Below are 12,939 nucleotides of genomic sequence, written 5' to 3'. Positions count from 1 at the left end.
CCCTCTTTCCTGGATCCGCCACTGTTACATTAAAATCTGTCTAATTTAATACTACTACCGTATTGTGTTGAGGCTATCCATGGTACAAACACAGTGCTATCGCATCCAGGTGAGCTGACTCAGACAGACTGACCGACTACTACATGTATTACTCAGGCGCATCTCGGGTTAATAAGAATATGTACTTAAAATGGTGGACAGAGCCATGCAAGAGAGCTTTCAATAGCCTTTTATTCTCGCATATAAGTATATTATAGTAGACTGCACCTAAGCTATCTAAAGTCTATTTGCATTGAGTTCGACCCCGGAAGTTATGTGGTAAATTATGGCTTCATTTATGCTTTATGTGGTTGACAAGTTTACCTGGGACTTCTACATGGAAAATGCTAACTTTTAGCTGGTTGGAGCTTACCAGCTCTACAGCATATAGATAGAAGCGCTTTTTAACAAGGAATCCAATGGTATATGAAACTTTGAATTTCAGTGAAGTATGACAATCATGACAACTTTATGAAGGTCAAACTCAACACAAATAGACTTTAGTAAAAGCGTCTAGCTCATGAATAATTAATGAGCAAACGGTTTACCGTAACCTTAGAAGTGAATTAATAGCACGAGTATATAAAAACAATGTCGAGTGCTATTTACCTTGCCAGTGCTTATTAGTAGTACGAGTACTATTAATCGCATGTTCTCCTATTATTCACTGTGATTCGTACAGTGATTAATCGCGTATCAGTAATTGCACGTCGTCAGTAACGCCGTGCAATTACTTGCCTTGACGACCGCACGTTCAAATAACAGCCGCGGCTAATTTCTCGGCTACGCCTCGGGGCAATTAGTATCCTTGCCATTGGTTATGAGTGCTGTTAATCCCATATTGCCATACTATTAATTATACTAATTGTTACACGAGTAAACTATTGATTGCTACTTGTTATGAATCAGTTTTCGTTGCATTTATGTTGTTGCCATTATTAACAAGCTCCTGCATGTGCATTCAATTACTCGCTTGATGACGTGCATTGACAACGTGCAATTACTGGTATGGATGTGATATGCTTATTATAATTGCATGCACTGCTTCGCTGTACAAATTCCAGTGCGCTATATAAATACCTTAAGGTGACTACTAAAAATGCACTATATAGCTTAGCAACAGTCAACCTAACAACTGCATCATTTCTTTTGAAATGTCCGAAGCCATCTCTGCTTCTCTGCTAAGAACAGTTCGAGTCGGGCCTGTTCCACTGCAGTTTAATATCGGTATGGACGAATGGATAGATAGTCATAGCTCCACCCACAAAACCAGCTCCTCCCCCATGCAGCTTTGCAACCAGGAAGTGAGCTGCTCCTACTCCTCCTACTCTCGAAACGAAGAAACCTAAGCCTGCAAACGGTGCGAGCAAGCCCAGGAAGCGAGCGGCTCCTACTACTATACTGTTGAGCACCTACCGAAGATACCTATAAGCTAGAATCCATGCAGCGCTTCTCTACAGCAAGTGAAGCCGAACTAACTAAGCTGCATGCATGTCTAAGCCTTTTGTTCCTAAGAAGACAGAATATGCAACTGCGTGGTCTCTAAGAAACTTCCATTGCTGGTTGAAGAACAGAAACATCCAAGACCAACTGGAGACTGAAGTGTCCTGAAAATCTACTGGAGGAGATGGATACCAAGAAACTGAACTATTGGCTTGCAGTATTTTTGTCGAGACCAGGAAGGTCACTGGAGAATCCTATCCTCCAACTACTCTGCACAGCATTATGTCAGGCCTCCTTCGATACATGCGAACTGTTGATCCACAGAGGTGTCCAAACTTTTTTGCAAGAAACAATGCCGAATTTGTCACTCTTCAGAACACCATGGACTCTGTGTTCAGGAAGGAATTATGGTATTGGATCGGAGAAGAAAACAGCAAAGCCATTTTCGAAGGAAGAAGAGCAGCAACTTTGGTCATCTGGAGCATTGGGTGTGCAAGACCCTGTATCACTTCAACGTGCTGTATTCTCTTCAAATGGCAAAAGTTTTTGCCTGAGAGGAGGAAACGAGCATCGTGAACCCAATTGAAAAGAGAAGTCGGAGGCTACAGATACACCGAGAATGCATCCAAAAACCGTACAGGTGGACTAGGCCAGTTAAACCTGCAGAACAAAACTGTCTTCATGGCAGCAGTTCCTGAAGCTGGAGAAAGATGCCATTGCTACCTACTGGACCTGTACATCAGTAAGCTTCCTAGAAAAGCTATCGAAACAGACTTGTTTTACGTCTGTCCCCTCGAAAATGTCCAACTCGAATCTCAAACATGGTACACTTGTGTCCCTGCAGGTAGGAAGAAAAAACTGTACAAAATGGTGAACGACATGTGTACTCTTGCTGGGATTCTGGGAAGAACAAATCATATAGCCTCAGAGCAACAGGAGCTACTGAGCTATACAATGCTGGTGTTTCAGAGAAAATCATTAAAGAGCGAACTGGACATCGTTCTTTGGAATGTCTACGAATGTAGTGAGAAGCAACAGAATGCCGTATCCAGAGTTTTATCTGCACCAAAAGAAACCAGTTTCAATGTGGAAATGATGAACTACAACGAACATTGCAACTCACTCATCTGTTCCAGTCATGAACTTCCATAACTGCCAAGTGAAAATCAACCAATACAGTCACGGGTCCATCGTCAACAGTGGAGCTTTCTCAACCATTATTTATGTTATTACGTTTACGGACTACAATCATCTAGCTCTTATATGTTATTACAGCCATTGTAAATCACAATAAACTGTTAATGTTGTAGTTTGTAGCCCAGAGCAATCTTATAGTACCGGTACTATATAACTCATGAGTCCCTGCTAAATACACTCAAATGGGATCTAAAGTGCATGCATGAGAATCACTCGAGTTGAGCCAGCTAGATAGCTATAGATAAGTGGAAGGAAACCACTTTTGAGTCAGGATGGTGAATGGTCAGCTGTGGGTGAAGTGGATGGGTGTCACACACAGGATGTAAGTTCATAGTGTATGGGAAAGGAAGTTGTATGTAAGTTCATAGTGTATGGGAAGGGAAATTGTTTGTATGGTATATAATAGACTCTATACTGTCTTTAATATGGCATTGTATCATACATGGTTGGACTGGACATCATCTGGTCCTTATCAACTGCTGTATTTAATTAAACCGGGTGTCTATATATATATTCACTGGGCTGGACTCGTGTACCGTCTCTGACCTTGTATTCATAGGTAGATTATGCACTTGTCAGAACATTGCAAAAAAATAAAGGGTGCTGAGCACACTAAAAAGTGCATGTGCAATACGCAACTAAAAGCGTGCAATATGCGCCGTATGCTCAGCACACACTTTTTTTTTACAGTGAAAGAGATGGAAGCTGTATAGAAATATTACAGGCCATATTAAATAACGTGCAACTGCATGCCTCTGATACAATTGCCAAGCCAATAAGTGATTGGTGTTGCATGCATGGAGGAGAATCATCAAACCTTAATTTGAATATCAAGTATATATAGCTATAATAGTCTACATGAATTACTAAACGACTCTGATGATTTCAAACACACTCCAAAACTGAGTCATGTTGCCAGGCAAATATAAAAAAAATCTTGATTTTGAAGTGTGTGCATGCATGGGCAAAAGCGGTAAGTGTATGCACTCATGCAGTTTTGGGAATCTAGCTTTGTGTGCATGAGCGAAGACGGCAAGTGTGTGTCAAAGCATGCGCTTCCTTTTGGGAAAATCTATTGTGTGCATGGGTGAAGATGGCAAGTGTATGTCAACAGGATATGGTCATCCTCCTATAGATGTCATTCATGATGGTACAATATAATTATGGTAATGCATGGTATAAAAGCACAGGTTGACACTGCCAGTCTATATTAAATTTTGAGTCAGTGCATGATTTCAGCAAGACTCTCAGTGATTTCAGCAAGACATGAAGACAGCACTGATTCTTTTGGTGCTCATTGGGAGCTGCATTCTAGCTGTGAATGGTTTAGGTAATGGAATATAATTAATTATTATATATTATAGTTATACAGTGGAGATATGACTGTATATGCATGCTGCACATTCTATAGCTGCATTCAGTAACCCTGCATTCTTTCAGATTATACCATGCCAATTGTATAAGTAATCAATCAGTGCATGTATTCACTGTCGTTATAGACTTCACCCTGAAGAGATATGGCAGGAGAGTACTTGCCAACAGCGTCATAGACATCAGCCGAGTTGGTCGTGAATACTCGTCTTACTACTCCTGGTCTAGTCGGACATCCTATACTAACGAAGGACCTCTTGTGTGCCACACTGAAATTCCTAACTGCTGTCGTGATGTTGATGATCCATTTGAAAACGAGGAGAATGGAGAGTGGTTCTACCCCGACGGGCAGGTTAGTGGCTATATACGTTACCTATAATTATATCTATAGCAGTGCTGTAATAATAATTATGCATGGTTATATAACTTTTTGTTCTAATTGATATACATAATTATCATAATTATATTGCATGATTGTGCACTTGTATTCTGCAGGTTGTTGGTAGTTCCCAGCAGTACAACAACTTTTATGTGACCAGAGCACGCCAAGAGCTCCATCTGCACAGTTATTCAGCAAACAGCCCAACTGGAGTGTACTGCTGTGATGTTCAGAGTGTCAATGGCTCGGGCAACATCACTGCTGAGTATGTATCCGAAACAAACTACACAAGTATCAACTCTTCCACTAGCAAGTGTGTCGGATTGTACACTTATTGTGAGTATGAACCATGCATTCATAGCACAGTCTGTACTCTCATACTGACTTATATAATAATATGCCTCGATGCATGCGCGCATGCAAGCGAGGTATACGGTAGTGTGTTTTTGTGTGTCTCTGTGCATGTGTATACTGCTACAGCTGCTCAAAGATCAATGAAATGCATGCAAGTAAGAGTTTCTATATATAGGCTTCTAATCATGTTTTCTTGGATTTTAATTCATGGATTTGTCTCGAGTTATGCCTATAGTTTTGCTTATATACTAGGAATGTCACTGCAGCCTTTTCAGAAAAGTGCGTAGCAAAACTTGTCCATAGAGTGTTGCTACTCTATACTACTTAGTAGTTAGCTCTGCACTAGAACGCTAGCTATTGGTAGCTGCAAGAGTGAGAAGAGAGCTGCAAAGCTCTGCTGATGCAGCAGCCATTAATTTTGGACTTTTGGCATCGATCCTTTTTAACAACAATCGTAGTCGATCATTACCCATGCACTCTTTAATTTGCTGCGATTCTGGATTCTGCCTGCATGCAGTAAAATTAATTAATGCAAAAGTGTTCATCATGATATAATGTGTGTATATAAAAGCTATTCCTAATAGCTAGTAGTGTAGCTTTGACACCTCCACCGAGGCATCAGCATGCACCTGCGGTGCTTTCATTTATATTGTTATAAGTCATTTAAATTGCATGTGTTTGATTATTTTCCAATTGTTACATCTTGGAGGAAGTCGCCTGTAGACTGTTTTTGCCACCATATTTCACAAAGAAAAACTTTTAACACTTTTGCTGGTAACTTTTGTGATCAGGCAAAAAGATGTGATTGTATAAGTCTGTGGTCTTATTTTGCAATGTCATAAGCACTCGCAAAGCTCGCATTACTAAATGTTTGGTGCTGGAAAAACGCTACATAATAATACATGTATATACGTACTAATTGTGTAGCACTAATCCATGTTTGTTATTAAATCGTGACGTTTTGTGTTTTCACATTAATTATATACAGCTCAGTTACGACTCTGCCGTGATCTCTCAATTGGCAATGGATTGGTGACGTATGACTCTCCTTATATTCCTGGGAGAGTGGCTAGATTCTCTTGCAACCGAGGATTTAGCTTGGTTGGTAGTTCTGAACGTACTTGCACCAACGGAGGATGGAGTGGAACAACACCCAATTGTGCCTGTGAGTGCTCATTATCTGTGATGTGCCCTAGTTCATCGTGGCTATTTTTAATCCTCAATCTCAATTTAACATACACATTATCTTATTGTCTAATACGTGGTAACTAGGCGTAGTCATTTTTGTGTCTATATAGACGTGTTAGTAACCAACCATATTCCTGAACTATAATACTGCAAGTACATTACCAGCTCTTAACTATAATTGTAACCATGGCACAGTTTATATGATGCAACTGAAGGGCGGTCATGTCATTACCCGAGGCCGTGCTGCGGCCAACAGGTTATGTAGTAGTCGTTTAGTTTGTCTGCATGCATGCTTGTAATTTCTGAGTCTGCTTACCTGGATCCATAGCGGTCCTTTACAGCATGGGAATAGCCTTCACACAATAAGTTATTAGTTTTAATAGTGGCAGATTTTGATGTTAAAGCTCCATTGGCGAATAAAAGCGAGCAAAATATGAAGCTTGAACTTGCACGTTGGCTGCTTGGCTTGCTAGGTACATGCGGTCTTTATTCGAGGTACATATAGTATATGCAGCTGAAGTGATCCTTTACCAGGATCAATAGAAAAGGATCCCTAAAGTAGAAAGCTAGAATTATGATTGCGGTTGTTGTGCTTATCCTCCCCAAAACATATACCAGGAGCTGTCTCATGCACTACTAAAACTCCGTTTCCAGCATGCCTCTAGTTTACTTTACTCCTGTTACTTGCTGCTTAGCCAGCCTGAGCTTCCATGCTCATTGCATCTATTATTCATGTCAACAGCCGAGGGTTATATAGCACTTCAGTGCTCTAGTTAAAATATTAATAGCAGTTGTATGCACTTGACTGCATCTCCAATTTAATACAGATGATTGCGGGCCTCTGCCAGTCCCAAGAAATGGAAATGTGGATACCTCTACCGGTACGACAGTAGGGAAGACAGCCATTTACAGCTGTAACGAAGGCTACAATTTGATTGGCAGTTCAACCCGAAACTGCCAATACAACAGATACAACAGCTACAATTACCGGTATGCAAGTGGCTGGTCTTCATCTGCACCAATCTGTGTGGGTAAGTTCTTCACTCTACTGTACAGTATCAACTTTCTCTCCTCATTTCGACTGGAACACGTGTTACACAGTATATATTATAGGCTAGCTATAATTTATATTCTGCGTGGCTTTCCTATTCAGAGTACTGCATGGTTTTGACTAGAAATTGTCTACTCCTTCTTTAATCAAATGAGTTAATTGTCCACACAGATGAAGCAAAAATGCAACTGATGTTTTCACCTACTTCGGGTAGCTGCTTGGATTGGGAAGTAAGTTCATGCATGGTCATAAGTATGTCCAGAGAAAATTTGAGCAAACTTTAATTTGAAGCTGACTGCAATTGTGACTGATGTCTGTTTCTTATATAATAATTATACTGACTCAGTGATCTGATAGTCATTACTGTACGAGTGTGGCACTCTTGCATGGTGAACCACTTGTGCATGCCATCTGCATGTATGTGAGAGACTTCAAAGCAGATGCATGTGTTGCTGCATGCATCACTCTGCATGCATGATAGCCATTGTGGCGTACTTATTATCGGTGATAAATTGGGTAGTGTGCCCCCTAGCTAGTGGTGGTGTACACATAATGCGTGTCTTCACACATAGGATTGGAAGTACATAGTGTATGGGAAGGGAAAGTTGGTTGTGGTATATACGTCCTGCCTTTGAGATATCCTACAATATATGTACACCATACAAGTGCCTTTGAAGTGGCTGGCTATGTCTAACAATGTGCTGCTTCAGCAGATTCAAAATGTATGTAAGGTATGCATGGCCACAGCATGGCCATGCATGATGAGTATATACAGTATACACATGCAGTAGCCAACATTAAAATAGCAAGAACATATTCTCGCATACTGTAACAATGTTTTGAATTCCTATCTAATTCAGGTGGTGTGCTATAATTATGCCCCCCATGCACGCACTGATCCCCCTCACTCAAAACATATTCTGAGCAGATGATGCTATATATAATAATTATTATGTATGCTACCGTGACATTTGCTACGATTATACAGGAATCAAGGGCTAATAGAATCACTCTCGCTTTCCTTGGAGCCATTGAAGAAGTGCTACTCGATTATGCATCTATTGCTCTGCCACATATCAATTTCGCGAATTTGACACACTCTCCATTTTCGGTAGAAAGGAGTTTCTTCAGTTGTCGTTCATCCCAGACTGAGGCACACTTCAGGTAAACACTATTATCAACTAAGATAACACTGCATGTAAGCAAGCATTATGCATACACAGCACAGCTAGTAACGGCTTACATGCAACTTGTCTCCTTTTAAAAATTGGCATGGGTTAATGATTAGCCGAAAAGTTCTATAATCAAAGATTTTCTTTCGACTGTACTTAAAAGCTTGCATTAAATGTTTGTTTGTATAGGACCACTTTACTTGGTCTTGAGAATGTGTCTGCTCATGAGATGGTCAAAGTCATTCAACGTTGGGTCTCCTCTGCTCCTTCTGTCAAAATTCAGTGGTATGTTGTTGACATTGTCAAGAGTTGCCCTGTGGCTATACCTTCCGATTTCTATACCGAGTGTGCAGTTAATCCTGACACATGAAACCGTGTGGAAAGAAATGCAATAAGCCGCAGTAAACTCTTACTATAACATTTGTAGAAAAGACAATACGTACATGATTACATAATTATTATGTATAGATCTATTGCATGCATGGTATGCTGATTGTAAAAAGGCAAGCTATTGACCACAATGTAGCTCATTTCTTTTTGGGAATCTTGTTTGAATAAGCAAGTTAACATGTGGTGCATGGTCATCGGATATTAGCCTTCTCATCGCGCCCACTTCCACTCTTTATACTATATAATAGCCTTTAGCTAATACAAGCACGGTTTTTTTCTTTTAGTGGGAGGTCAGGAGTGACCCCCCCCAATATGTTAAATAATGACATAATCACATTAGTACTACATGAACATTGGTTAATGTAATTAGCTCAACTACATGTACATGTAATCACAACCAAAAGGAATCTACTGTCTGTAATCTGCAATAATTATATAACTAGATCTACTGTGATGCATTAGGGAGTGTAGTCAACAGAATTAATGGTCGCAGCCTAACAATTTGCGGCGTGCCCGAATCTTCCCTTTCAAAGTTTTTATCCTAGATGAAACCCTAACAAAGATCGGACATGTTGGTAGATTTGTGTTTGTGTGATCATATATACCGCGTCCAAAGGTTGCATGTTATGTGAGGGGGCGGATCCAGGAAATTTACATAGGTGGGGTTGTGGAACAGAGCAGGTTTGCTGGCCAAAAAGTGTAGGGCCACGCCCACTTCCACACCCATTTCAGTGGCGGATCCAGATGGGTTCCATGGAACCCCCCCTTTCACACATGCAAGAAACACTGGAGATCAATTTACCAAGCTAGCAACTCAGCTTGAATGATCGTGATCTGTAGTTACTAGGCTGATTTCATAATTGATATGTGGGCAGGGCTCTCTAATGCGCATGCTCATTGCTTAGGAAAAGTGATGACCTTTTTTTTTAACTGTTTTGGAACCTCCCTCTCAACATTCCTGGATCCGCCACTGCATTTAATTGCATATGACACATGTAGTCACACAACAGCGCACATTATACATCATTATACAAATCTGTTATAGCTTGCTCACTGAAAAATTGTATAGCTGTCCTCCTGCATCTGTGCGTGCGTGCGTGCGTGTGTAGACTGCTACTGCTGCTCAATGACAAATGAAGTGCATGCAAGTGTAAGAGTTTCTATAGTTATATCGCAATTAGTGGATTTGCAAAATAATGCTTCGTTCTCGAGTTATGGCTAGGTTTTCTTACGCCATTTGCAGACTCTTCAAACGTGTGTGCAGCAACATAATATGTTTATAACTTGGCTGACGTTAAAGTTTGCAAAAGTCGTTTGGAAGTGCCCCCTTGTATATTGATAACCCTGTGTGTATGACTTCTGTTGACTGCTAATTGACTAGCCTCGATTCCAGGCCGCATTAACGGCCTGGAATCGAGGCTACTAATTGACACTCCCTATGCCTGCATTGTGAATTAGAGTCAACTTCAGCAACAACACTCCTAAAATTGGGTTCTCATACAAGATAGATAGATGATAACTTTCATTTTTATTTGGGCAGGAAATGCTGCACCCACAGTGTAGTGTGGGTTTTAATGCAGTCCTGTAACCGACAAACAATCAATCAAAACAAAACAACAACTTAACATTAGAGAGTTTTATGTATGTAGTTGTAGTTGCAGTCAGACATTGCATGTAGGTGCATGGCCACAGGGCACACTCACATCAGTGGGGTTTCCACAACAGTTGTCTAGAGCATAACATAATATAATTATAGCAAAACCACAACTGTAGTCTGTGGGCATGCATGCACACTGCATGCATGGCCTTGAGTCGAGTCTGGTGAAACAGACTGAGCACATTGTAGACCTACTTCAAAGTGGTGTGTATAAGGTTGTGCTAAGAATATCATACTTGGTTATTATTGTATACTGTAATGATGAGTCGTATGTATATACTGTTCTACAACTGCATTGTATAGTTACAGAATGAGATACAATACAACGTACTAAAAGAGCTTCTCAGGGCATGGGTCATAGCCATTGGGGGCGTATTTATTATCAGTGGTGAGTAAATTGGGTAGGGTCCCCTGTGTACACAATGTGATATAAATAGTAAATACATCATGCAAGTGCCTTTGAAGTAGTCTACAATGTACTGCTTCACTTGACTCAAAGCCATTTGCATGTAGGTGCATGGCCACAGGGTGCACAGTGGTTTGCACAACAGTAGCAAACCCACCAGCCTGCATGGCGCTTGAGTCTGATCAAAGGCACGCAGGTGTAAGGTTGTCAGCTATGAATATCATTAATCTACTTGTCTTCTTTCATACTTGACTTATGTATCAATCCTTACCTCTGTAAAAATGAGTCCTAAATTGTTTTTCAGTGGTATAATTATATATTATATAATTTTATAGTTAGGCCACTCCAAGTGATACTCTAGTTTCTGGTCCACCGCCCGCATCAGATTTTATTCTTGGATTTCTATCTCATTATTGGATTTCTATCTATGCGCAGAATGGTCCATGTGGCACAAAATAGTGTAATTAATGATATTCATTTGCATTCGTAAGGTGAAATTGATAATGACATAATGAGAAAAGTCGCCCGCCCGCATGCAATTAGAAAAACTTCAGGACCAGAAACCAGAGTGTCACTTGGAGTGGCCTTACAAGAGCAAGGATATCGGTGTCATGGAGTTATAGTAGATGATGCTACCTATATGTTTACTTTTACATTTGCTAATGATATGATTATACAGGAAACAAGGAATCAAGCGCTAATAGAATCACGCTCACTTTCATTGGAGCCATTCTACTCAATTATGCATCTATATTGCTCTGCCACATATCAATTTCGCGAATTTGACGCACTCCATTTTTGGTAGAAAGGAGTTTCTTCAAGTCAGTTGTCCACTGCAACCTCGTGCAGTTGTATGTATACCCTCCCGGCTGCGCCCTCGGGGAATACATACAACTGCCCTCGGTAGTACAAATACACCCTTGATATCCATGGTACAACTACCGTATAGCGCGAAATTTTCGAGGCACTTATATTTCGTGGATTGGCCTCTAAAAGCCATTTCGTTGCACAATGTTCGCGGAATGACTGTTTACCGGAAGCCACGCCTTTAAATATTTGCATGTAGCAGGTAATTCTTATTAACGAACACTTTTCGTGGACTTAATTTTCGTGTAGAATTCCAACCCACGAAATCCGCGAAAATTAAGCCCCTCGAAAATTTCGCGCTATACGGTATTACATGTAAAACGTATAGCGGGTAATTTTCGTGGGGTCAAAAATTTGTTCAACTCGAAAACGGTGGTTTTCTTGAGTAAAAATTCGTTAGTCTCTTGTTGCCTGCTGCATTCATACGTTCCAGTAAGCCACGTACGTCTATACGTTAAAATTTCGTGGAGGTCAGCTTGCCCACGAAAATTACCCGCTATACGGTAGTATATGCTTATCTGCTTTTAAAATTGGATTGGGTTAACGATGCCGTAATCAGAGATGCTCGACGAGACTTATTATAGCTCCAAAAATACTGACTTGATATAATTATATGTAGCAAGAGTATATAGATAAGAGTAAGAGTGTTGAACTGCTATAGTAGCAGCATTTGCCTGCTCCTGCATGCGTCATCACTTATTTCTTATGTTAGCAACACTTCCCAGAAACCACACATGCATGCTTGATTGCGCAGTTCCTGATACGCCTATAGTGCTACAAACCACAGACCACAGTTTACTTAACAGCACTCATTAATTGAATATAGTGACGACATGCAGTAATGACCGCTAAGGCAAATGCGGTTCCACAATTACTACAGCAGTTCAACACTCTATAAGTATACTCTTATCTACTCTTGTGTGTATATATAAGACCAATTTAATCGGTCTTGAGAATTTATCTGCTTATGAGGTCGTTAAAGTCATCCAACGTTGGATCTCCTCTGGTCATTCTGTTAAAATTCAGTGGTAGGCCATGGGTCATAGCCATTGCATGGGTATTTATTATCATGCATCCTAGGTGAGTTAATTGGGTAGGGCCCTCTGCATGTGGTGTATACACACAATGGTAAATTTATACATGCATCAATGCAAGTTCCTTTGAAGTAGTCTACAATGTACAGCTTCACCAGACTCGAAGCCATTTGCATGTAGGTGCATGGCCACATGCAGGGTACACATGTGGTTTAAATAGCATGCATGCAGTAATGTTGTCTATGGAGCAATTACTAAGTAGAGGGCAGTGTATAGCAAAACCACAATTGGCCTTGCAAAGGCCATGCATGCATGCACCTATACATGTATAATGCATGGCGTTGGTCTTACTCTTTTATCTATATGGTCTGGTGAAGCAACAATGTACTGT

At 40.5% G+C, this 12,939-nt stretch overlaps 1 protein-coding gene across 1 annotated transcript; it reads left to right on the top strand.

The window, feature by feature from the left end:
• Nucleotides 1-3,843: 3,843 nt before the first annotated feature.
• LOC135338511 (sushi, von Willebrand factor type A, EGF and pentraxin domain-containing protein 1-like) lies at nucleotides 3,844-8,752 on the top strand. The gene is made up of 8 exons (XM_064534679.1): nucleotides 3,844-4,009; nucleotides 4,179-4,402; nucleotides 4,546-4,765; nucleotides 5,772-5,948; nucleotides 6,799-7,002; nucleotides 7,194-7,252; nucleotides 8,011-8,186; nucleotides 8,384-8,752. Exons 1-8 carry the CDS (start codon nucleotides 3,946-3,948, stop codon nucleotides 8,562-8,564), a joined length of 1,305 nt encoding a protein of 434 aa, XP_064390749.1. The 5' UTR covers nucleotides 3,844-3,945; the 3' UTR covers nucleotides 8,565-8,752.
• The last annotated feature ends 4,187 nt before the right edge of the window (nucleotides 8,753-12,939 follow it).

The sequence above is a fragment of the Halichondria panicea genome, chromosome 1, assembly GCF_963675165.1.
Source record: "Halichondria panicea chromosome 1, odHalPani1.1, whole genome shotgun sequence".
In the NCBI taxonomy this organism is placed as follows: Eukaryota; Metazoa; Porifera; class Demospongiae; order Suberitida; family Halichondriidae; genus Halichondria; species Halichondria panicea.
The sequence above is the reverse complement of the archived record's forward strand: the minus strand, read 5'-3'. Positions and strand labels throughout refer to the sequence as shown.

Excerpts from the sequence above, each read along its gene's own strand:
- LOC135338511 (XM_064534679.1), top strand. The coding sequence starts at position 3,946 with ATGAAGACAGCACTGATTCTTTTGGTGCTCATTGGGAGCTGCATTCTA. Across the intron at positions 4,403-4,545 it reads GGTTCTACCCCGACGGGCAG|GTTGTTGGTAGTTCCCAGCA; the intron begins GTTAGTGGCTAT and ends TGTATTCTGCAG. Across the intron at positions 7,003-7,193 it reads ATCTGCACCAATCTGTGTGG|ATGAAGCAAAAATGCAACTG; the intron begins GTAAGTTCTTCA and ends TTGTCCACACAG.